This window comes from Sphaeramia orbicularis, chromosome 20 (assembly GCF_902148855.1).
Source record: "Sphaeramia orbicularis chromosome 20, fSphaOr1.1, whole genome shotgun sequence".
In the NCBI taxonomy this organism is placed as follows: Eukaryota; Metazoa; Chordata; class Actinopteri; order Kurtiformes; family Apogonidae; genus Sphaeramia; species Sphaeramia orbicularis.
In genome coordinates, this window is record NC_043976.1 from 37,801,235 (window position 1) to 37,828,925 (window position 27,691).

The following is a 27,691-nucleotide window of genomic DNA, read 5'->3' on the forward strand; positions in this document are numbered from 1 at the left end:
AATGAGCATACATATTTATTTCTCATTCTCCTTTCTTACAAACTGTTAGTATTGGCAGAAAATGGTGCCGACACCAATTTCTGCTGCTATTTAGTCATTTATTACTTAGATTTAACTGTTCAGTTCAATCATTTTCTCTTTTTGTAATGAAATGAGAGATTTCTTTTTGCATTTTCAGTGAGAAAGAGGCAACAGATTAATCAAATATTGGATTTTTTACTTGAAAATATCACCGTCATTCAAGTTCTGTTACTGAGTTTATGTAAGTAGCACTCCCTTAGATATGCAGTACTGCGCAAAAGTCTTATTCCACCTTTAGTTTTGTTGTTTTTGCAGGGTTGAAATGTGCATATATATTTATGTCTCATTCTCTTTTCTTCAGATATAGCAAGAAAATACAGGAAATATGTGCACAGCCTTAAAAGACATAAAATAAACTGAATTAAATGGGTCGTCAATGGTTAAAGTCACTATTTATTGTGACCTTTGAACCCATGACAAGAAGCAGCACAAACAATTATAAACATCTGACATGTATTGAATAAAATTTGGTGTAAAACATCAGGAAATTAATGGAATAAATCTCATATTGTCTGAACAAAAGGGTTAAATACAAAGGGAGATACTTGTAAATATTACCACTTTGGTTTGTTAAAGTTGTTTTTGTTTTTCTGCTGTAAATACTTCCCATATATCCAGACTGGATCTTAATTCAGAGGCTGACAAATGCATATGTGTGGACATTAGAACTTTACTAAACCAACAAACTGAATGGACCTATTGTATATATGTGCAGAAAAGATATTTGTCAATCATTTAGTCACTTTAAATACAATTAATTCAGACTTTATGAGCAAAAAGTGCCACCGTTTGCTAGGTTATTGCCTCTCAAATGTGATCTTTTTTTGGCGTTCAGTAAAAACAAGTCACTTAATAACACATAACTTTTGATAAATAAATGTACTTTATGGATCCCAAACTGGGAAATTACAGTGACACACATTCAAAGACAATATAATACCACAGGAAATTGAGTAAAGAGAAATATAGCACAAGAGCAAACACAGTACACTGTACACTATAAATTAGTTGAAAAGATCTGGGTAGAATCTGGATAGTAACTGTAATGTGCTGAAAAATAACTGTAATGTGCTGAAATAGGACTGTAAGGTGCCAAACAAGTTGAAATGTTGTAGATTAAATTAAAATAAAATGAGTTGCAGCCTAATTTACTGTAGATAATTGTAAATCTTGTCCTTGATGAATAATATTACAAGATAAATTGCTGTGACCTCAACAAAATTTTAGCACTTTGTCAACTGTACTTTAATAAAATTTTCTAACTTTTCTGTTATTACAATGTTATTACTGTTTGTTTTAATTTAATGTTCTTACATAAATGTCTATAAAACCTGTTTTCTCTCATGGCATGTGCTGCTGACCTCTTGGCCAGGTCACCCGTGTAAAAGAAACCTCGATCTCAATTGGATTTTATCAGGTTAAGTCAGAGGTGTCAAATTTATGGCCCGGGGACCAAATCCGGCCCACCAAAGGGTCCAGTCTGGCTCCTGGGATGAATTTATGAAATGAACTAAATGAACTAAAATGATTAATATCTTCAGTGCAATTTTTACCCTGAAGATATTAATCATTTTAGTTCAGGTTCCACATACAGACCAATTTAATCTAAAGTGGGTCAGATCAGTAAAATACTATCATAATAACCTATAAATACTCACGATTCCAAGTTTTTCTCTTTGTAAATGTAAAAATTTTCATGTCATTTTACTGTATTTACACTAATACAAAGTATCATTTCACAAAAATGTGAATAACCTGAACAAATATGAACATTTTGAAATGTCTGAAGTGCAGGTTTACCAATTTTCTGCCTGTTATTAAATGTTATATGTATTTGTAGATCCACTGTGCACTGTAAGTTGTAATTTACATGTGTAAATGATAAACTAAGACATAATATTGTTAAAATTGCACTTAAATTTCTTAAGAAATTTCACTTTGTTCATGTTGTTCATATTGTTTTAAAGGATAGTTGGTAGATGTAAACATTTTCACTACATAATTTAACTTTTTTCACTCAAAAACATAGAGGAAAGTTTGGAGTTGACATTATTTATATATTATTATGTTATTATTTCACTGGTCCGGCCCACCTCAGATCAAATTTGGCTTAATGTGGCCTCTGAACTAAAATGAGTTTGACACCCCTGGGTTAAATAAAAGTCTAATATTAATAAAAAAAAAAAAAAAAAAAAAAAGATAATTTTCTATCTTTTCTGTCCCAGAATTCTCGCAAATCATAGAGACATATATTACATTTCTGCATTTTTCCTCCATGTTATGTGCATTTTAATTATAGCTGCACAGTTAATTGAATCACTGTATAATCACATGAGACAAAAGTGAAGGTTTAGGAGGATTTAGGGAGAGCTAATTGCACAAAAATAAACCCAGCTCTGTTGTATGGGAAGATTTTGGATGTAGAGACAGACAGAGGTACTGCTTAAAACATAGAAAATTGATTTTTAGCAGTATATAACGTAATGATCTGTGTATTTTCTGCTTGAAATCGGAAATTGTTGTATTGTTCATGATAATCCCCAAAATGTGCAGCCTTAATTTTTGTATAAACCTCATTTTTTTGCATATGTTTAAGTACCACTGTTCCAATTTCTGCTGAGTCCATGAACCCACTTGACAGGCAGTGGCCGAGCATATTTCCACTATCCGTAATTACAAGCACCATGCTGTTTTTAATGCAAGTGGAAGGAAACCAAATATGAGCGAGGAGGGGGATGCTTATATCGTCTGTCGGTACGACCCAGAGGCATTTGGAGATGAAACCTCATTGTGCTGTTTTCCTGCAGTACGAGCTGCTGCCTCCGGCGCCGCCTTTCCCCATGCGCCCCCCCATGCCCCCAGATTACCCGCCATTACCCGAGCAGGAGGCGGAGCGGTCCAGCGAAGAATCGGAGTATGAGAGCGGAGATGACGAGGACAAGGAGAGGTGAGGAAAGAGCAAAGCGGGGGCCGACGGATCAGACGCACATTTGTAGTAAAAATGAAAAAAATAAATAAATAAATAAATTTGAAGACAACAAGAAAATACAACCCCAACTTTGCTGAAATGCCTTAAAGCGCACTGTTAATTAAAAGACAGCTATTCAACGTTATCTACAAACAAAAAGTGCAGGAAGCTCCCAGCAGCTTTTCCCACAAAGATACCTGGAAAGTGTGATAAATAAAGAACACACTCCCCAAACTTTTCTAAAGTAAAACTAGTCAGACTTAAATGTGAAGTGAGAGTTGAGACTGAGTTAGTCCCAGTTCAGCAGCATTAGACTGTGGTGCAGAAAGTAAAACTGAACGTAGGTAGGTAGGTAGGTAGGTAGATAGATAGATAGATAGATAGATGGATTTTCAACTAATAAAAAAATTAAGTCATCATAATTTTTTTTTGCCATATAATCCAGCATCATAATGTAATCTGGCTGCATTAGAGCCAGCATTTATTTTGTGTATTTGATCAGATATAAAAAAGTATCTTTACCTTGTTTTTGGTTAATATGTTATGTATTAACCTTAATGGAAATGCAGAAGTAATCATGAAATCAGTGAAATTAGGTACAAGGAGAAAATCAAGCAATCCTAAAATCAAGTGCAATAGTAAAATCTGTAAAATCAAGCAATCCTAAAATCTATAAAATCAAGTGCAGTTGTAAAATTAGTAAAAAAAATTAAGCAATCATAAAATCAATAAAATCAAGTACAATAGTAAAATCAAGCAATCGTAAAATCAATAAAATCAAGTGCGATAGTAAAATCAAGCAATCATAAAATCCATCAAATCAAGTGCAGTTGTAAAATCAGTAAAAATCAAGCAATCATAAAATTAGTAGACTCAATACAATAGTAAAATGGTACTAAAATTGTTTTAGTATGTCTTTGATCAATGTTATGTATGTGCAAAATAAATCAATGAAATCAAGCAATCATAAAGTCAATAAAATCCGTAAAATTAAGCAGTCATAAAATCAAAATCAGGTGCAATAATAAAATCTGTAAAATCAAGCAGTTGTAAAATCAATAAAATCAAGTGCAGTTGTAAAATTAGTAAAAAAAATTAAGCAATCATAAACTCATTAAAATCAAGTGCAATAGTAAAATCAAGCAATCGTAAAATCAATAAAATCGATAAAATCGAGTGCAATTGTAAAATCAAGCAATCATAAAATCAATAAAATCAAGTGCAATAGTAAAATCAAGCAATCGTAAAATCAATAAAATCAAGTGCGATAGTAAAATCAAGCAGTCATAAAATCAATAAAACCAAGTGCAGTAGTAAAATCAGTAAAAATCAAGCAATCCTAAAATCAATAGAATCAAGTACAATAGTAAAATTGTACAAAAATAGTTTTATTATGTCTTTGATCAATGTTATGTATGTGCAAAATAAATCAATAAAATCAAGCAATCATAAAATCAATAAAATCAGTAAAATTAAGCAGTCATAAAATCAATAAAATCAAGCGCAATAGTAAAATCAAGCAATCATAAAATCAATGAAATCAGGTACAATAATGAAATCAAGCAAACATAAAATCGGTAAAATCAATGCCGATAATAAAAAAAAAAAGACGATAAGTAAATACATAATAATAGATGTGACACCTTTGCACCACCTGACTGTTTAAGACACTGTACATAATTATAATCCACTAATTGGTCGATTGTTTGACTCGTTCACCTCATGTTGTGTCTGAACTCTTTCTCAAACTAAACACGTTAACTTGAGTCGATCAGCATCGCACCGCGGCTACTGCCACTGTGTTAATTTACGCTTTATTAGCCACCACGTCTCCAGGAACAGCCGCTTTTTAAAGGACCGGCGGTTTCATCTAAGCCAAACGCACTTCCTTATTCCGTGTACTTGCTTCACTTCAGGATTGTTCGTCTGATGGTCAACCAAGCATGCAAGAGACCCCTGAGACCCAAGACATCTTCAAAGAGAAAGAAGCCCAAGATCAAGGATCTACTCTACGCTCCCAAAGCCGACTCTCAGAGGTACGGCAGAGGCGCTCATGCATGTCACAGTCCTCAGGAAGAGCTCATGGCGAGACAGTATTCATAGGCAGCTAAAAAAGGAGGACGCAAACCTCCAGACAATACGTCCTCCTCATAAAGACAGACCTTGAGTGGCTCGGCAACTATTTGTTTCAGCACACGCTCCCTTAATGACACCCCATAAACTCTATTTCAGAACTATAAATACACACACACACCACAGTCTCTCCCAGCAAAGCATGTATGCGTACTGGGAAATATCCGCCGCTGACCACAACGAAATATCCCAGCCCTTAAGCTGCCCAGGAGCCAGGTGTGTTGTGTGCGCTGTTTTTTAAAGGGAAGTGGCGTTTGTCTGTGCCGTCCTCAGTACGCCGGCGCTGCAGCCCTCCGACGTGTTCGAGCAGCCGCACCCGGCCGGACCCAGGAAAATCGAATTCCACATTTCGGTTCCAGAGGCGTCGGTCCAAGCGGAGGGAGGGGGACCGGGTCAGGAGACGCCGTCCAGAGACACAGGTAAGGTCTGAAACCTGATTCACATGGGACTAGTATGACCCGGTGACCTCTGCTAGTTGGTAATATTAGCAGAGGTGGAGGTCATCTGTGATTAGAATCTTGTGGGAGTCTGGCAAAATTAATTATTTATTTATTTTTGTTATGTTTTCATCTGGGTTTGTTTGTCTGTTAGCAAGATAACTCAAAAACTTATGAATGGATTTGGATGGAATTTTCAGAAAATGTTGATACTGGCACAAGGAAAGAATGATTAAATTTTGGTGGTGATCAGGGGGAACGGATTTTTTGTTTGTTTGTCTGTTAGGAAGATAACTCAAAAAGTTATGGAAGGATTTTGATGAAATTTTTTAGGAAATGTTGATACTGGCACAAGGAACAAATAATAAAATTTTGGTGGTGATCAAAGGGAGGCGGGGACTAATCTGCCTTGGCAGAGGTCTGCACTCTGTGAGTGCTTTTCTAGTTTTGTTTTTGTGGGGTTTTGTTCCATATTTAGTGGTAGTTTGTATGTATGTGGGAGGGAGGGGATTCGGTTGGTTAAACTAAGAAAAAGTAGAAAAGCACTTGGAGAGCGCAGACCTCCGCCAAGGCAAATCAGCCCCCCCCCCCATTGCCACCAATATTTAATCATTTGTTTCTTGTGCCAGTATCAACATTTCCTGAAAATTTCAAGAACTTATTTTCAGACAATAGATTTTGAAAAGTTCTTATATCTCACTGAAAAGCTACTCTTCAAATGATTATGTCTTATTTTAAGTGTGATGAGATATTTTGACTAGAAATGAGAAAAATACTCATGGTAAAATTTAGATTTTTTCCAGTGTATTGATGTGTTGCATGGCTTTGGCTGTCAAATAATCAGGTTACACCTCAAAATTGTACTTTGGTATCACTAAATGAATCTGAATCAATAAATTAATACTGAATTGATATCAGATATCAATATCGGATCAAATTGAATTGTGATCAGTTGTTTCAGAACCTTATGAATTGAAATCAAATCGAATAAGGAAATTGGCTGTGATACCCAGCCCTAGTCAGTAGATCTACATTCTTTATCAAAATGCCACAACCCAGACACTTAGACAACCCACTGAGTGAGTACTTTAAATTAAATTTTAAAGTAAGTACTTTGTACTTTTACTTCAGTAAGATTGTTGATGTAGTACTTCTACTTTTACTTGAGTACAATTTTGCAGGATATTTGGGTACTTCTACGAAACTGGTCCCTGTAAACAGGACATGGGGGCTAAAAATTCAAACCAGATGTAGACTAATGTTGTGAAGCAAGTTTGGAAGCGCTTTGGGTCTATTTTAAAAATAAATACTGAGATAAAAGAAATTATTTTTCAGATAAATCACATTATTTTTATAGAAAAATCTGCATGTAACAGTCAAAAGGACACAAAAATTACGCACTACTGTATTTTTTTATATCTCTTTATTCTCTCACAGGTACATTTTGGGAATTGAACTAATTATGCAAGGCAGAGTGTTTCACAAAAATGACAGCTGTTGCAAAATCATTTGCGATTATATGTTTTTAACTGGCAGGTTCTGCATGTAACGCAAGAGGACACGATGGGTTACACACAAAACCTGGAATGAGACTAAGATTCATGAAAAACCAACATGTCTGGATTAGAAAAACCACAAGCATCGTCAAATTTAACACAGTGTCTTTATTTATTGTCTATATAAGACTATTTACAGCCATGTTTCCAGACCTAACACACTGACACCTAGGTAGCTTTTCATGTCCCAATTTTGGTCGAATTTTTGGCCCCAATATTTTATTAAAAATTCACGTATTTTGGGATGGCTCAGAGCAAGAGTACAATTTTTTTGCATTCATCTGATGTCATCATTAGGTACATCCTGGGGGGAAAATATGTCTAAATTTCTCTGTTATTATTGGCTCTAAAAATTTACCAAAATGAACCCAGTTTCGTAGAAGCACCCATTTGTATTTTTATGTAAATTCTAAGCTTCAGTACTTCTTCCACCGCTGTCCACAGGTTGTACTTGTCTGAACAAACAGGGCTTATCATTGTCTGAGTCATAAATAAAGTAAAGTTCTGCTTCTGGAACTAAACTGGCAGAAAATGACTAATTAGGTAGCATTATATTAAGCAACATCTCTTTAAAAAAAATGACACTTTTACACTTGACAGGTTGAGCGAGATCAGTGTGTGCACACGCAGCGGGGAATGAGTGTAAAAAGCACACTGCCTGTCTGTTTGAGCACAAAAGGCAGCGTAAGGAGTTGATGATTACTATACATCATGTTTATTATCTCATTGAAGCAGACGGCGCTCTGATACTCCCATTGACATAAGTTAAAGCCCGTACCACAGGTGAAGTCGCGGCACAGTGTTGCACAGCAGTATATCACAGAAGAAACTCGTACCAAAAAAAAGGTTTTGCCATTATCTCTACGAGGGAATGTCATTGGGTGGCAGGGGTGGGGTGGTGGGGGGTGCAGAGTCTGTGTTACTTGTCAGCTGTGCAGTTCCCCATTTGCCTTATCTCCCTTCTCTCTAGCTACAACTTCACTCCCCGGCAAACCCCAGAGTAGTAAAATAGATCTCAAAGTCAAACACAAAAAGATTTCCTAAAGGCAAGGGAAAGATAAACTATGACAGGTGGCTTTTTGGATTAGTCTTGTTTTGGGGAAGTGGGGGCGCGAGATCTGATAAACAAGCTATTTAAATGAAAAGGGGAGGTGGGTGAGGTGGGGGGGGGGGGCAGATAAGACGGAGGATAATTTTTGAAGGCGGTGATCTAGTTCTTTGCACAGAGAGTATCAGAAAAGCTCCCCAACACTTCTTGCATCAGTGCACTCACATATACACCTTTGTGGATGACAAGCGTTTTTTTTTTTTTTTTTTTTCAACCCTCCCCCACCCCCCCTGCCCTCTTCTCGGATTTGTACAGGCTCACTGCTCTTAGTAATTCCATCGACAATGTGTGCACGCATGCACCGGCTTGGCAGAAGTCTGTTCCAGTTATCCACACATTGCCTTTCAAAGTCATGCTTCCAAAACAGCAGTGGATTTTGATTTGAGTACCACTTTTTTTTTTTTTTTTTTTTTATTGGACATAGGATGAATGTGATTAACAGTTCCGTCTTCTTTCAATTATCAGCACAGTCGATTTCTGCCTAAGGACAGCATTTACTGCATCAAACACAACAAGGAATTCATTATTTCCACCTCCGTCACTATATAATGATTCCGCTGCTATAAACATCCATATGTTAAACTAAACCTATTGTGACCAAGAGGATTTGCTTTCACTCTTCCATCCAGAGCTTGTGTGGTTTACGAAAGAGGATAAACAATGTGGAAGTGATTATTCCACCATCTGCCGTCGGTAGACACTTTGAATATTTCCACCTGCATTTGTGCAGGAAGAAGAGTGTCGTTTTTTTCCTGCTGTGTAACATAAAGCAACTCCCTAAATCCAACTTAGACACCCATAGTGCTCCCAGTGTGGCTGGTGGTGTCGCTTTCTAAATTGATTTTAAAGTCTCATATACAGTCTTTGTCCTTTTTATTAGCTCGCTGTACTATAGGCCATGAGCTATTGTGAAGGTGTTGTCTTTGTTGTCTTCACTGTCTTCGCCGTTGCCTTCATTGCTGTCTTTGTCGCTGTCTTTGCCATTTTCGTCGACGTGCTCATTGCTGTCTTCGTCGCTGTCTTCGCTGCTGTCATCATTGTCTTCGTCACTGTCTTGGCTGCTGTCTTTGTCACTCTTCGTTGCTGTATTTGTAAGCAATTTCTTCAAACATCATCTCAGATGAACCTACTGATCAGATTCATTGCAAATTCTATTCACAGCTTCTTAGGGACAATGTCTAGAAGGTTTATTAACAGTTTTAAGAAAGTTAGATTTTTGGATTTTTGATGAATTTTTGCATTAATAAAAATTTGCCTTTATTTATAATGGGCCATATTTTGATGGTTTATAACATGGAAATTGTTTGAGATATCAACGTAATTGCTATTGGGCACTGATAGGAAGTCACATATGGACTTTAATTTGGGTCCATGACCTTTGACCTGGAATGACCTTGAAGGGTCAAACTCAGGGTCACCAGTGTCTAGATTTCAACTATCTTCTTCTCTGAAACTGAGACAATGTCTACAAAGTTTGCTCACATTTTTGACATTTAGATTTTTGAATGTTTGATACATTTTTAAAATATTAAAAATGCACATTTATTTATTTATTTATTTATTTATTTAATTAACCTTTATTTAACCAGGAAGTCCCTTGAGATAAAATCTCTTTTTTGAGGGAGACCTGACCAAGAGGCACATCGGTACAATACAAATGAACTAACAGAGTATAACTTAAAGCTTTACTTATAATAAAGGGCCATATTCTGATGGTTTATAACATGGAAATGGTTAGAGATATCAATATACTCTCCTGTATCAGGACCATGAGACTCTAACATAGCTGCAGAACCTGACCACCTCACAAATTCAACTTGTTATTGATTCTTGATAGAACATGCTGGTGAGATACAGGGCCATTGGTCTTAATTTTAACATCCATGTCCTTCAGGAGTGGGTGAAGGTGACGTCGACCCCAGTAATGAGGAGGTGGCGGAGGGTTTCGGGAAGCTCTACCCCAGCACACAACCGTCGCAACAACAAGAGGAGCACAGTGACGATGACCAAGACTTTACCTCAGATGTCATCTCCAGGAAGGAGCTGGAGAGAGGACGGCTATCCAGAGACGGTAAGACATAGAACATCACTTGGGCGTACAGAGATGGTGATTAGAAACGGGTCCCATGCCATGTCATGGCTCCGATGTGGTTTATTTCAGTTTACACGGCTGTTGTTGCAGACATAGAACATCATATTTGTGCGATCTCCAGATTTGGTCATTTTGGTTCAGTCATAGATAAAATAGGTCATGTCAAGGTCAAGGTTACTTTATTTATACCCATAGGTAGATTTGTTTTGCAGTCTAGGTGATTGCCTAGGCATTACAACAACACATACATTAAGCATGCAAGACAGGCACTTGATCACGCTTAAAGACAGGACAAAAACAAAAACAAAAAGTGCTCAGTGTTCCACCATTCATCGGTATAGCAGCATGGATAAGTAAATAAAACAGGTAAGATCAAATAAATAAAAACAAGATGCAATAAAACACAATAAAAACCAGAAAAGATAAAAACAATCTGGGATAAAAACCAGAATAAGAACATACAATTTAAAAAAAAAAAAAAAAAAAATTGAAGTCACAATAATAATAAATAGAGCAAAGAAATGGAATAAATAACTAAATAAGTTAGTAAAGTGCAATGTCACTGTTTCTTATTGAGCTCAGTGACGGCGACAGGAACAAAGCTGTTTTTATAACACTGTGTCCTGCACCTTGGAACTAAGAACCTCCGTCCAGAGGAAAGAAGTTGAAATTCACCTCCCTAAAGGATGGGAGTCATTGTTAAGAACTGATGAAGCCATCCTCTGGACCTGTTTAGTGTACAGGGAGGCGGGACAAGACTGGGACTCACCAATCAGGCGACTGGACCATCTCACTATTTGATTTAGTGAGTTTCTCTCTGCAACTGAGGTCTGACCAAACCACACCACCAGACAAAAAGATAAAACAGACTCAATAAAAGAACGATAAAACAAAGTTAAAATGGTTCGGTCAATGTGGAAGTGTATTGTTTGAATTGTACTGTCCGGCTGTATTCTATAAGGTTAATACAGTTAAGTGGATCTCTGAATGATATGGATCTAATATTTACTAATGCGCTTAACCCTCAAAGACCTAAACAGCCTACTGATTTAAAATGTTTCATAACTGTTTGACCACTAATCCAATCAATACGTGTAAGTAATTCAGGTAAAATGCAGTTTCTCAGCTTGTCATAGTCATTAGATTTGACCCATTTGGATGTTTAGAGGCTTCATAAACCCATGTAGTTTGATAAATGACAGTTGTAGACGGTTGTTTTTTAGTCCAGTTAGTGGTATATGAAGTCTGTTTTTCTTCAGTTTGGTAAAATAACCTTTGAATTTATTTTGTTTCTCTATCCCATGTACTTTGATAAACAACACTGGTTATAGACACTTATTTGTATGTTCAGTTACTGATGTATTTTGCTGAAGAAGTCACTTTTTTTTCAGTTTTCTCTGTTTTGATATAATAACCTTTGAATTTACTCTGAGCTTTTATAAACACTTAAATGGTAAGTTAATTAAATATAGGAAAATACTTACAATACACTGAAAAATGCAGAGGATGGAATAATAGATGGTCATAAATTGCTTAGAAAAAGTCAGATGCAGAGAAAAAACATTTTTTTAAGTCGCCACAAAAAATATTTGTAGGTCTTTAAGGGTTAAGTGGCAAATATATACATCCTACACTGCAAAAACCAAAATCTTACCAAGTGTATTTTTCTCATTTCTAGTCCAAATATCTCCTCACACATAAAATAAGACAGAATCACCTAAAGAGGAACTTTTTAGTGAAATATAAGAACTGATTTTTAGACGATAGATCTTGAAAATCTTATTTCAAGAAATCTTACTAAGATCATTTTCACTTGTTCCATTGGCAGATTTTTTTGCTTAATTAAAACCCTCCGGTATCCCATCCAGCAAGGCCCTTACTAAGCACCAACTGTGCCTTTTTGGCACACTTGTGGAATAATGTAAAAAAAAAAATTCATACAGTTTGTTTTTAATTCTTTTACACTTTTTTCTATTTCATCAACTTGAGCCATGAATAAAAATACCAAATACTCAATAATTATCACATTTTTTAACCCTTTAAATGCTGTGTTTGTAATGTAAACAAACCATTTTTTTTGGATGTAAAAAACACAAAAAATTATTTTTTTTCAATATACTACATAAAAAGCGGGTCACATATTATTTGATTTTTGCAGCCTGGCATATGTCAACATTGGTTAATTTGTATAATTATTTTTGGCGCTAGGTCAATTGTTCAAAAATACTAGCATCTGTCACCAAGTGTGCGTAAAATGCACACCTATAAATCCAACTATTAAATATTATATATTGATTTATTTTTCTGCTCTAATTTGATTTTATTTTTGTAAATCAAGGTCAGCCCTAATCATACATATCAAATGGAAGAAATAGTGCGTTTTAGGCACACTTGGGAAACAGATGCTAGTCTTGTAATTTTCTTTTGTTTACAATGTGCACATTTTAGTTGGTGGCCAGAATTTTAAAGATCATACAAAAATGAACAACTTTTGAATTCTAACCTTATTTAAATTGTGAAAAATAATATGAAGTTTTTTAAAACGAAGTGCAAAGTGTGCCTGAAAGGCGCACCTGGATACCAGAGGGTTAAAGATTTTTTTTGCTTCATTCAAGCAAAAAAATTTGCCAATGGAACAAGTGAAAATTAAAAGTTATAGTTATATCGTAATATATATCGTTATCGTTTAATCGCCCAGCCCTACAGCAAACACTGGCTAGGAAGATAATGTTAGTTAAATAGCAACACACGAGTCGTACTGCTTAAACACTGTCTTTTTTGCTCAGGGAAAATGCTTCCAACTTGCTTTAAGACTTTGAAAATTTCTCCAGGAGATGTCTGTCCACTGTGCCCATCTACGTTGTCATTACTGAGCGCCTTTTACATAAAACATCTGTATTTTAATCAGTTCAGTTTAGCAAAAACACTCACAAGAGCACTCTGTCTTCTATTTTACATCATCACTTATCATGACTGTGCTAAATATTTTTGTCTGCGAATTGGTGACCCAATGACTTTCACTTTCACTTCAACAGAAGTTTTATATTACCACCGCTTTTGTCAGCTGATGATACTGGTAGACGGGGATCGTTTAATCTTTTACATGGAATTTTTTTTTAACACTTTCTCTTTTGCTCTAAAACAAATTATGTTTTGTGGAAGAATGGAAACGACAACAGTGTCTGAGATGCATATTTGAGATTTGGCGTTTAATTGGAGTGTTGAGAGCTGTCCAAAACAAGAAAAGATGCCGCTGCTGCAAAATCAAAACCTAAAAAAAAAAAAAAGAAAGAAATACATCTCCAAGAGGAAGAGGAGTTTGTGTGAGAAGTTCAACATCAGCAATACTTTTGAAAAGCTAAAAAAAAAAAAATCTAACTAGGATGAGAAGAACTGATGAGAGATCGGCTCGGTAAATGATATACAGCTCCGGAAATGAGACCAAAAGGGACCGTTCTGAAATTCCAGACCTGAATCCCATTGAAAACCTCTGGAATGGGATCAAGAAGAAGACGCATGGTCACAAGCCATCAAACAAAACCGAGCTGTTCGCAGAATTTCCGCCAGGAGCAGCAAATTGAAAGACTGGTGGAAAGCACGCCAAGACACACAAAAACTGTAATTGGAATTCAGGGTTAACCCACCAAATATTGATTTCTGAACTATTTCTAACCTTCCGTCTTAGACATTACTTTGGTGTTGTTTTTTTTCATTATACAAAGGTCTGAAAATGTTTATGACCGGAATCAGTTTCTACCAAAAGAAATGCTCTAAATGAAATGCAGGGTTTTGCAGTGGATGTCAGAGGGTGCTGTCTGAGTCTAGTTCACTTTATTCAAAAATAAAACACAGTCCGTGAAAAAATATGAAGCAAATGTGTGAAATGGAACTCTGAGAAGCAAGATGCAAAGCAGAATATACAGTTACACATCTAGATTTGACAAATAGTAATCGCATTTTTAACCCACAAGGCAAATAATAGTCAAACAAAACAATAGTTTGACGCTGAAATGTCAGCGTTTCTTATGCACGAGATTGATTCTGAGGCTTATGAAGGTGTAAAGTTATTGTATGACGTTATTATCTTTGCTAAGTTGCCTGTTGGTAAAACAAACTGTACAGAAAGCAGGTGATTTGTCGTTTTACTGTGGCTTTTTTCAGTCTGAAAACACAGCTAAGCTAACAGCTAAGCTAACAGAGCTATAATGCAAACTATCAGCTGATGCAGCACGTGAAGATTATGGTAGTGTTATTTTGAGAAACTGCCAACATTTTTGGTTGAACAAAGAAAACTTGATGATTCCATAATACAGATGTGTGGAAATAATGAGCTTTATACTTCATTCTGTGAGTGATACGGTCTGTGGATACATAATGTTGATTTGTTGGTGGTTTTGGTTAGTGATGTCCTGATCTCGATTTTTTTTGTTTCCGATCTGATTTTTTTTTTTAAGATTAGTTTTGCCGATACCGATACTTTTTACTATGAAGTTTTTATTTAAATTTGGAGTCATTATTAACAGGTTATTATACTATTATTTTACTTGAGATCACAATTGGGCTGAATGTGGAACCGGAACTAAAACAAGTATGACACCTTTGACTCGTAATAACTTTAGTATAATTTTTGCACTTTTCAAATTCATACTGTGGGACAAAAGAGAACCTTTGATGGGCCGGTTTTGTCTATTGACAGGTCCGTCCAGGGATTAGACGAGGTGTGTTCTGTGCCGTATGTACCTCACAATGAGTATACGCATATCATACGACCGTACAAACTGAAAATTAAACTTATAGACGCTTTACTAATTCCCTAAAGGATCTCACAGAGTCGGGTGCACTGTGCATGTACTGTGTCTAGTGTGAACTCCGCGGTCATTTGAGGTTTCATAGTCGAGCGTAGCATTTTTTTATATTTACGTCATCGTACATTGTGTGATGTGTGGAGTCGTAAAAATTGAGCTTTGCACGGACGTGTCCAGCGGATGTCTGCTTTGGGTCCGAGTATGAGTGGACGCTCGGATCGGCCTGATCTTGTGACTAAATCCCATCCGATCTTCTAAAACATGCCAGATCGGCAGCCGATACCGGTCTTTAGATCTAGTCAGGACATCCCTAGGTTTGGTCGTCCGAAACGTGTTATGGAATATCGGAAGTACGTAAAACCCCCAAATAATTGGAATAATAGTATTGTCTTTAAGTTTGTGGCTGACTTCGGTACATGTTTGTTGAGTCTGGTGATCCTTCTGCTTGAATATTTTAGATTTCTCAAGAAATTATGTGTAATTTTGCCTGAATTTAGACTGTTTTTTATTATACAAAACATTCACTACGCTTAAAAACAAAACGCACTAATGCTGTTGCTGTCATTAGATCTGGGAAAAGTTAGTTAATTTTACATTATTTCAGCTCAGGCAATGCCCAAGATGGCTTTAGTACAGCACCTGAGCCTCGTAACAGAAGGGAAAAACCAGAAATGTTGTCAGTATTCTGCAGAATAAACAGAAAATGTTCATGTTCAGGGTTACATATACTGTATAATGCAGCCAAATGCTACATGTCCAAGGAAAGTGTGAAATGAGCAGCGCAGCCGGTGCTGAGATCAAACAGTTACTCCTACCTTTACTTTGCATGTCACATGGCGGCCCTGCAGTCCAGTCCGCCTTAAATAAAACATACGGCGTGAGTTTGATCGACTGGCGCTGACTTTGAATCTACCTTTACGGAGGTATAGGCAGCTCTGGTGTCCTTTTGTACCTGTTTTTGACATGCACCCTGTGTGATTTTTTCCCCCTCTCTCCTTTAAAACAGAGATAAAAAGGATGTCTGTGTTTAAGAATTATGAACCGGGCGAGCCAACCTGCAGACTGTACGTGAAGAATATCGCAAAGCAAGTGGAAGAGAAAGTAGGTGCATTTATAGCACTTGACCCACTTCTATCTGTCTGACGATGCTTGTTCTGGTTTAAATTTGTTTCTAAAGTTATCACGTGCATCACACAAATCCCATCATTTCACATTTTCGCTGCTTTTCTGCATGTAGAACTCACTATGTTGTGTCTTCCAGGATCTGAAGTACATCTACGGAAGATACGTCAACCCATCATCAGACAACGAGAGAAACATGTAAGTCCTACGAACCAGATCGGTTCAGTTTGGATACACGCAAACCAGCTTAAAGCTTTAAAACGCATTCCTAAACATCTGTGTTTACAACTGAAAACAACATTTTTGTGTAAACGAGAGGCTCAAATACATGATGTGGACAAAAGTATTGGGACACATTGAATTCATGTTTCTTTATTAACAGGTTTGGGATATAAAATAATAACAAATGTCATTTTCCCATTAAACCTGATGGAAATATTGATGTTTATATCTTACAGCTGTAGACATGATGTGTCCCAATATTTTTGTCCATATAGTTTATAAGCATCAATATTTTCTTAAAGTTTAATGGGAGATTTTTATTCCTCAGTAAGATGTGAAGACAGTAGATGGTTAGTTATGGTAGAAAATTATTATCGTTTACAGTCAGAGCACAAAACATACCTTGGAACATTTAAAATCATAGTCATGGATAAAAAAAAAAAAATCAACACTGAGAGAAATTAAACCACCACCAAAATAACAATTTAAAGCAAACTAACCAATGCGTTGATAATTATCCTAATATAAAACTGTGTTATGATATTTATCATTATTGTTTTGTATCCCAGACACATATAACCTTTAAAACGCATTTCTAAACATCTGTGTTTACAACCTAAAACAACATTTTTGTGTAAATGAGAGGCTCAAATACATTATGTGGACAAAAGTATTGGGACACATTGAATTCATGTGTTTCTTTATTAACAGGTATGGGATATAAAATAATAACAAATGCCATTTTCCCATTAAACCTTATGGAAATATTGATATTTATGTCTTACGGCTGTAGACATGATGTGTCCCAATATTTTTGTCCATATAGTTTATAAACATCAATATTTCCTAAAAGTTTAATGGGAGATTTTTCTTCCTAAGAAAGTAGATGGTTAGTTGTGGTAGAAAATTATTATTTACAGTCAGAGCACAAAAAAATACCCTGGAACATTTAAAATTATAGTCATGGATTTACAAAAAAAATCAACGTTGAGAGAAATTAAACCACCACCAAGATAACAATTTAAACCAAACTAAACAATGCAATGATATTCATCCCAACATAAAACTATATTATGACTTTATCATTATTGTTTTGTATCCCAGACACATATATACACATATAAAGCTCTAAATATATGAACATACAGTATATAGCTCTGACATAAAAAAAAAAAAAAAAAAAAAAATATATATATATATATATATATACATATATATATATAGACACACACACACACACACAGGGTGGGGAAGCAAAATTTACAATATTTTGAGGCAGGGATTGAAAGACAGTGTATGACCAATTAGTTTATTGAAAGTCATGAGAATTTATTCGCCACAAGAAAATGTACATAATAGAAAATGTTTTTATTCTATGTGTCCTCCTTCTTTCTCAATAACTGCCTTCACACGCTTCCTGAGACTTGCGCAATTGCGTTCCTCAAATATTGGGGTGACAACTTCTCCCATTCTTCTTTAATAGTATCTTCCAGACTTTCTCGTAATAGTTTTGCTCATAGTCATTCTCTTCTTTCCATTATAAACAGTCTTTATGGACACTCCGACTATTTTTGAAATCTCCTTTGGTGTGACGAGTGCATTCAGCAAATCACACACTCTTTGACGTTTGCTTTCCTGATTATCATATGGGCAAAAGTTTCTGAAAAGGTATGGATAATAGTGTTAGGTATGATTATGACATCAATATATGTTTGGTTTCAAAACAATTGACGTAGTGCCTGCTGAGAAAAAACAACTAAATGTTTATTGTAAATTTTGCTTCCCCACCCTGTGTGTGTGTGTGTATATATATATATATATATATATATATATACACATATATATATATATATATATATATATATATATATATATATATGTGTGTACACACACACATAAAACTCTCTATTAGGATACAAAATTAAAACAGCAATTTGTACTAGACAATCTATTATCATTATGATCATTAAAGAAATGCACATAATTAGTGTACAAAAATATCAATAGTCGCTTTTCCATTGACCCTCAAATTGTGCAAATATAACTTGCGCATAAAAATTTACCTAATAGAAAACCGACAATTTCGCCAAAAGTCATATTTTGATTCAAAGTTTTTGTGCTGGCAAGTGGTGTTTTTTTGGGCATAGCGCAAATGGTATATCCCGCAAAACTGCAATGGAAAGACCTTTTTTCGCAACTAGAGTCAAGTGAATTAAAAAACCGAATATTGATGTATGTTACAACAAGCGAAGAAGAAGAAACATGTCGCGGTATGTGTGGACACACCACGAAACCCAATCATTTTTTAAATTTAGTACGAGATAGAGGGGTAATATAGAATAATAATAATGAATATATCTGTAAATCAACGCCATATTTACGTTTGCCGCCATGTTTATGGAATGACTTGTCGTGTTATCTCACGATAATAAATAAACAAATCATTGCATTTGTGATTTAATGGAAAAACCGACATTACGCACTTCTGTTCTTTTGACATTTAGTGAATATCGGTAAAGTTTTGTGCAGATGTCCAATGGAAAAAAGCGACTACTGTGTGTAATCATAAGTATGTGGTTTAAAGATGGAGTTAGCTTGACTATATACAGTTGCAGAAAAAATTATTAGACCACCACTTTTTTTCTTCAGTTTCTTGTTCATTTTAATGCCTGGTACGACTAAAGGTACATTTGTTTGGACAAATAAATAAAAATAGCTCATAGTAGTTGAATTTCAGAGCTGATATCTATCCATTTTCCATGTTTCCTTGATAATAACCAACATCACTTCAGTTCTTACGTCAGTATCTATGGCATTGTACTGATAAAAACAGTGCTTTTAGGCATTCCATGTTTTCTTTTCTGTCTGTTTTAGTCACATGACACACACAGGAGTTAGTACTTGATTGTATAACCGTTGTTTTTGATGACTTTTGATGGTCTAATAATTTTTTCCGCGACTGTACATCAAACTATGATCAGAACATGAGAGAAACCTGCCACTCCCATGATCCACGGCGGTTCAGACCACATCCCTACACCCTCCCCAGCAGTAACACACCTTTCCTTCCTCCTCCTGCAGAAGTTTATCGACACCGTTTTCGCGGCGCCTCACCTCGTCTTAACTTCACAAGCTATTTTTTGACTCTGGCAATTTGTCACTTGCTCTTGAGAATTTCCAGTAATTCATGCTGACTGCACGTTAGGTTATTAATAAGTATCTAACCTGACGTACTGTAGAGATCATGAGGGACGTTTTATGTTGGTGCATCAGCAGTACTTCAAACGAATTTTCCACCTGAGTCATCAGAGCGAGCGTATGTTGAGTCGGAGGCCAGACTCGGAACGGTTTAGAAACAAGACAGGCTGTTTTTCCGACAGCTCTGTGTGTGTTTAGGGGTGTTCTGAATGCCTCTTTATCCAAGGACGGTAGTAGATAAACATGCTCACATTATGAATTAATGTCAAATCTCATTTTTGTGTTTTTTTTGGAAATGAGAGTCAGTTCTCAAATAACATACCTGGTTAGATAAAGGTTAAATAGAGCTTGTTCTTTTGTTTTCTTTTACAATTTTAATACAGAAATAAATAAATAAAGCAAGAAATGTACAATTAAAGAATATTTGATAGTAAAAATCCTATAGAAAGATTCAATATTCAAAGAGCAGAATGGAATGGACGTTTTATTAAACTTCTGCTGTAAATCAAAAATTGGTTTAAAGGTTGTTTCCAAAGCTTGTTTTTTTGTTTTAGAGTTTGATTCTTAAACCAACACACACAATTTCAGCCCTACTTTACAACCGTTCCAACTTGATTTAAATAAAAAAGCTGCAAACTTTTAAGCCTGAGTGAACATTTGCTTTAAACGAGTACACAAAAACAACCTAAAACTAAAAAAATAAAGTCAAAATAGTAACAAACGGAGATTATGTTGAGTTTTTTTTTTTCCCATTTCTGCAGTTTTATCACTATATTCTAACCAAATGCAGCCCTACTTTAAAATTTTAATACAGAAATAAACAAAAATAACAAACAAGAAATGTATAATTTAAAAATATTTGATCGTGAAAATCCTATAGAAAGATTCAATATTCAAAGAGCAGAATGGAATGGAGGTTTTATTAAATTTGTGTTGTAAATCAAAAAATTGGTTTAAAGATTATTTCCAAAGCTTGTTTTTTGTTTTAGAGTTTGATTCTTAAACCAACACACACTATTTCAGCCCTACTTTACAACCGTTCCAACTTGATTTAAATAAAAAAGCTGCAAACTTTTAAGCCTGAGTGAACATTTGCTTTAAACGAGTACACAAAAACAACCTAAAACTAAAAAATAAAGTCAAAATAGTAACAAACAGAGATTACGTTGAGTTTTTTTTTTTTTCCCATTTCTGCAGTTTTATCACTATATTCTAACCAAATGCAGCCCTACTTTAAAATTTTAATACAGAAATAAACAAACAAAAAAAAAACAAGAAATGTATAATTTAAAAATATTTGATCGTGAAAATCCTATAGAAAGATTCAATATTCAAAGAGCAGAATGGAATGGAGGTTTTATTAAATTTGTGTTGTAAATCAAAAAATTGGTTTAAAGATTATTTCCAAAGCTTGTTTTTTGTTTTAGAGTTTGATTCTTAAACCAACACACAATTTCAGCCCTACTTTCCAACTTTTCCGACTTGACAAGATAAAAAAAGCGACAGACTCTTAAGCCTCAGTGATCTGAAACCATCAACATCTCCCTCCGTTCACAGCGAATCGTGACGGTGTGATGTTGACCACAAGCCCAGGGTGATAATGAGGCGTCACCGCTTTGCCTTTTTTTTTTTTTCTTCTTCCCTCTCAGGTTCGATGTGGTGTTAATGAAGGAGGGGCGGATGAAAGGGCAGGCCTTCGTCGGACTCCCTAGCGAGCAGAGTGCCGAGAAAGCCCTGCGGGACACCAACGGCTACGTTCTCTACGACAAACCTCTTGTTGTCGTATCCTTTTATCTCCTGAAACGGCGTACAAGGTTTTTATCCAGGTTATGCGTTTGTTATTGTTTTGTTGTTTTTTTGGGTGGTTTGAACTCGGCTAGGATGCAACTTCTGTGTGTAATCGACAATAACTTTTCAGGAAATGAATGGAATTTTGAAAATGTACCCCCCCGCCCCCCCAAATACGACAGTAATTACGTCAAACACATGATAGAACCCAGACAGGAGGTGATGTGATTGGGTTTGTGCGGTGGAAACCTTCCCTCACAGATGTGTTGTTGGCCGTGGACCTCATTACCTTCAGGTCGACACTGATTCACGTCTGGCAACCGAAAGCCACCACCTGCTCACCGATAATTGTGCATAAACCGAACAAGACGATTGATTTTACTTTTTATTATTTGATTTTATTGGTTTATTTAACAGGGACATGGTGCATTAATCTACATTGAGTTAGCTTAATGGCTGTTTTTTTATCTGCAGTCCTTGGATGGTTGTTAAATCGTCACCCTGAAAGGTAGAACAAGGTTATAAACATGCAGTTTAAACACCTAAATACAGACGAGTACAAGACGAGTTTTGCAATATAAAAATTTACGATGATTAACATATCAGACGGTAAGTAAAAAATTCTTAACCCCTTTAACCCTATCGGCCTGCCCGCGGTCTTAAAAAATTATATTAATATTCATCTACTATAAAAACATAATAAATCAGGACAATGGATGTTTTTTTCAACTTTTGCTCAAAGTTTAGACCCTAATATTAATAAAAGTGCATCAAAAGTGTATTTTAGTGCAAACTTTAATGTTCAAACAGGATTTTTAATCTTTGTGGGGTGAAATATACGCTATTAAAAATCTGCGACACGAACAATTAATTTATGCGCATCATCGTCAATCCAGCCGAAAAAAAAACAGGCGAGGATAAAAAATTCTAATTTCTCTTTTAGTTTGTTACAGTTTACTCAGGCACAGTAATAGATACAATATTTTAGACAATGGGAATAGATTCTGTGAGGTCTCTAAATGTCCATAGACACCAAGAACATCCGTATGAACCTTATTATTGTGGAGTAATTCTTCATTTACTTTGGGTATGTCTGTTTAGGTGTTTTTCACCTGAAAATATGGTCAGGGTTAAACAGGTTAAAATACACTTTGCACTTAGACATATTAAAAAAATCTAACTATTCTGCCTCCATTTGTGTGTGTGTGTTTAGCGTTTAGCTTTCCAGATAGATAACAGCGAAACTTAACTTGAGCCTCACTGTAAAACTGCGAAACATACATACAGAATATATCTGTTATGTTCATTGCCTTAGTACATTAAGGACATTATTCACTACAAACAGAAAGTTAAGGATATTTTTAATTTTTGGGCTATTTTTTTTTTTATTTCATTTGGGATTCTTGCATAGCGCTTTTTACTTTTTTGTGTGTGAATTGAATTCAAAAAAATTTTTTTAATGACCAGACATAGTTTTATGTGCAAATGGCAAAAAAAGTAAAAAAAAAAAGAAATATCCTTAACTTTTTGTTTGTAGTGTACATTAAATGAATAGAAACTGAATCGTTAGCTCAAGGCTAACTTGAATGAGAAATTCCATATACATGCTAACGATTAGCATTTACAAATGATCTTAATGTCTTAACGTCCCTTTTTCTAAAAACAAAGGTTTACATTAGAGTTATTTTCAGTATATATTCATACAACAGGTAGTGTAAAAATATTCACAGGCAAATGTTTTCCTGGCCATACAAACAGAGTGAGAAAAACGTGTCTGTTAAGTTGCTTCTTAGAACTGAACTGACAATAGGAACACCGAAAGTACAAAATATACGCTAGTGCAACTTATTCTGACCACTAGAGGTCTGCCTTTGTTTGATATTAACAACAGAACATCACAACAACAGAGACGGGACCAAAAATATCTAATGCTGGCAGCTGCAACTATAAACGTACCAGTTTTTTAGATGAATTTGTAATTTGCATTTGTAGTTTTGGTTTATGCTAGTACGCAAAAGCAATTTTTAAAAAATGTATTGCCATCTTTTTTCAATAACAGCGCAATTAACATCATTAAATAATATGAATAATAATATAAATAATATAAAGCCAGAAACCAAATTATTTAATAAATATCAGGCATATTATAGTATATAGTATAGATATGCTTAGACTAGCAACACTATTATTGTTATTAATTATATAAGGAGAAGGGGTGGGAGTTTGTAAGTTGTACTTCTTTTCACTCCTTTTCGAATATATATTATATGTCTTACGTCTTACGTTTAAGTGTTTTGTGTATTTATTTTCTTCTGTTTTGACATTCATATTCAAAATAAATACATCAATCAGTCAATTAATGAAAAGAGAGAGAAAGAAGCAGACAAAGAAGAGAGGAAAAGAAAAAAGAAAACACCTCTTGAGATTGGGCCCACAAAAACAACTTTAAACTGAAAAATAAACTCAAAATAAACTCTGTTGTCTACAGACAATAGAGGTTACGTTCATTTTTTTTCCATGTCTGCAGTTGTATCACCCTAAATTTTAACTAAATGCAACCTTTTGTGATTATTTAATAGCACAAGCCGGTAATGTGATGAGTTGAGCAGCCGTACTTTAAAATTTTAGCACAGTAATAAACAAATAAACCAAGAAATGTATAATTTAAGAACATCTGATAGTGATAATCCTACAGAAAGATTCGATATTCAAAGAGCAGAATGGAATGAAGGTTTTATAAAGTTTCTGTAGCAAATCAATACTGGTTTAATGATTATTTCCAAAGCTTTTCTTTTGTTCGTTTTACATTTTGATTTCTAAATTCAAACCAACACACGCTATTTCATTGCTACTTTCTAACCTCTCCTACTTGATATGACACTCGTAACCTTCAGTGAGCCTTTGCTTAAACCTAGTACGCAAAAACAACTTTAAACTGAAAAATAAACTTAAATAATTAACAACCGACAGAGTTTATGTTTATTTTTTTCCCTATTTCTGCAGTTGTATCACCCTAAATCCTAACTAAATGCAACTTTTTCTGACTATTTAATAGCACAAGCTGATCGTGTGATGAGTTGAGCAGCCCTATTTTACAATTCTAAAACAGAAATAAGCAAATAAACCAAGACATGTATAATTTAAGAACATCTGATAGAGTTTTTTAGATGCATTTTGAACTCATACCACTGGAATAGAGCTCCACTCGTGCAGCTGTAATGAGGCCTGACCGTGTGGTGGCCACATATTAGTGTTTGGAGTTCAAAGAATCAGCTGTAATTACCTTAATGTGATTTAGTTAAATGTCTTGTCGTAATTATAGCTGTATCGAGCCCAGTTTAATGTGTTGAGGTGGACTTTTTTTAAATGTGTGATTGCGTATAGAGTATCACAAAAGCCAAGGACAGTTCCTTCAGGTCCGAGCTGCCCCGGTCCCAGCTCATATTCCCTCTAATGATTTTCTTTTTCAGTAGTAGCGCTTACACCGGTGAATCCACACACAAATGAGTTAACCGCTAAAACCGCTAGTAGTTTAAGGTTTATTAACAGGCTATTACAGTGACAGCTTCACAGCCGGCGCCACCGCTGCTCTTTAACCCGCCACACGGCCAATCGATGCGTCCGTTAGCGAACGACAGTAGCTGTCACCGCTAAATGAAACCTGAGGAAGGCGAGCATCCAGGCTGCTACCAGCGTCCGTTTTTTTTGGCCACCGGTCCTCTGGCATTTACGAGCGAGCAGCTGCGACCTTTCCTCAAATTAAATTCATGTGAAGCAGCCAGTGGGTCCCCGTGGCTTTAAGACGCCGCCTGATGTGGCTGAAAATGTGCGTGTGATATGAATTATCTTTATCTGTCTGTGGCAGGACTTGTACGAGTTTAGTGACGGGTCCAGACGAAGCAGCGGGGAGGTCAAAGAATTGGATTTTTTTTAAGCTCATTTCCGTCACCCGAAAAGAAAATGCATTATTAGTTGAAGTGTTGTGCAAGTTACTTCTAAACTGTCATACGCTACAGATTACTTGTTACTGTTATTTAAAAGTAATTCCTTACCCTCCAATGCCGCGTTTCCACAACGTGGTACCGGCTTGACCTGACTCAGCTCGGCCTTTTTGCGTTTCCATAACGAAAAAGGACCTGGAATCTGGTACCCGGTACTAGTTTTTTGGTATCACCTCCACTGAGGTTCCAGGACTGGGGACCAGATACTAAAACATGACATGTAAACACTGCAGACCACTGATTCTCAGAGAGTCGTCTCTGTGACCCGCCGTTTTACAAAAAACAGATGCAGAAGTTGACGGTAAATATAGAGGTAGGTTAATCCACATGATAACAGCCCGTGAAACTACGCCATAGTTTGTCGAGGAGGTTCAGACCAAGGTTATTATCGTTAACGAAAACTAACGAAATGACGAAAACTAGAATTGTAAAAACATTTTCGTTAACTGAAATAAATAAAAACTATAATTAAAAGAAAAAACGATAACTAACTGAAACTGTATTGTGTGCTTATAAAACGAACTAAAACAGATAAAAATTCTGGATAAAATTCTCTTCGTTTTCGTCTTTGTCAATGTCGGATTGATATAATTGCTGTATGATATTTAACGGTCCGTTACTTGTGGTCACTTATGGTTTAGAGTCGTCTTCTGATCCCCACTCTACCTGGAAACATGTAGACTAAAGTTGGGAGAAAGCAGCAGAGTCCTGTCTGGGATTTATTTGAATTTGACGGTGAAGAAGATAAAAGATATAAAGAAACTCAAACTAAACTAAAACTAAGCATTTGGAAAATAATGAAAACTAATAAAAACTAGCAAACCTGCTCTAAAAACTAATTAAAACTAACTGAATTAGAGAAAAAAAAGTCGAAACTAAATAAAAATAAACTGTCATGAAAAATCCAAAACTATTATAACCTTGGTTCAGACGTTAAAATTCAGCATGAGCTTGATGAGACAACACGCAGCAAATGAGTTTATCAGCAACTCTCTGAGCCCACGACACAGAAGTAACGCGCCGCATCGCTATGACGTCCTGATACTCTAATTCTAAGGAATAGGACCTGGTATTTGAGTCGAGTTGAGCCGAGCCGAGTTGAACACGGCACAATATTACTGTCTCAGAATTGTAATGTGTCACATGACTACTCGGTGGTACAGTGGATAGCACTCGTGCCTCACAGCAAGAAGGTTCTGGGTTCGATTCCAACACCGGTCGATGGTGTGTGGAGTTTGCATGTTCTCCCCATGTCTGTGTAGGTTTTCTCTGCGTACTCCAGCTTCCTCTCACCATCCAAAGACATGCACTGATAGGTTAATTCAGTGTTTTTCAACCTTAGGTTCGGAACCCCACGTGGGGTCGCCTGAAATTTCTAGTAATTGATAAAAGTAAAAATAAAAACTTACTAATAAAAAATATATGGTGAGTTAGAGAGACGATCCCAATCCCTAAAAGACATGACAAACTGTGAGTCTGAAACTGCAGCACTGTGGTTCTGTTTATCTGTCAAATGTTCATTGTGGTCAGTTTCAGATGCTGCAGCTCTTTCATAATTCATAGTTTGAGTTCTTGTTTGTTCAGTATTAATTGTCAGCCTTGGAAATCCAAGCTGGACTGACTGTACATATCCTGACCAAGGAAAATCAAATTCTCACTTTGTGCCGTAATCTACACCTGGCTTTTCTGCCTCCGTCCACAATAATATACATTATATAGACTAAATGTCGTCTAAAATTAACGTTTATTTGCAACATAGTATAGCAAACTATTACATGATCAAAAACAAATTAATTTTAGCAAAAAAAAAAAAAAGTCTTTGTTTTGAATGTCTGGGGTCGCCAGAAATTTGTGATGTTAAAATGGGGTCATGAGCCAAAAAAGGTTGGAAACCACTGGATTAATTGGTTAATCTAAATTGCCATATTCACTGGTGACATGTCCAGGGTGTACCCACCTTCGCCCGTAAGTAGCTGGGATAGGATCCAGCGACCCTAGTGAGGATAAAGAAGGTTCAGATAATGAATGAATGAATGAGTGACTGCTGTATATAGACCCCCCCCCCCCCCCCCCCCCCCCCCCCAATGCAGGAGATAGAAGAGCCTTGGGTCGTCCCTAAATACATGTGGACGGATAGCTCACTAAGTAAGTTGATATGTTTTGCAATTTTGTGTTTTGTG

At 35.8% G+C, this 27,691-nt stretch overlaps 1 protein-coding gene across 2 annotated transcripts in view; it reads left to right on the forward strand.

The window, feature by feature from the left end:
• Positions 1 to 27,691, forward strand: part of rnpc3 (RNA-binding region (RNP1, RRM) containing 3) — a 53,842-nt gene that overhangs the window by 19,779 nt on the left and 6,372 nt on the right. For both annotated transcript variants that reach the window (XM_030123000.1, XM_030123001.1), the window contains 7 exons: positions 2,889 to 3,028; positions 4,966 to 5,085; positions 5,456 to 5,601; positions 10,178 to 10,354; positions 16,187 to 16,281; positions 16,442 to 16,500; positions 21,372 to 21,504. In XM_030123000.1, the coding sequence (XP_029978860.1) occupies positions 2,889 to 3,028; positions 4,966 to 5,085; positions 5,456 to 5,601; positions 10,178 to 10,354; positions 16,187 to 16,281; positions 16,442 to 16,500; positions 21,372 to 21,504 (870 nt within the window). The remainder of the gene's footprint in view (positions 1 to 2,888; positions 3,029 to 4,965; positions 5,086 to 5,455; positions 5,602 to 10,177; positions 10,355 to 16,186; positions 16,282 to 16,441; positions 16,501 to 21,371; positions 21,505 to 27,691) is intronic.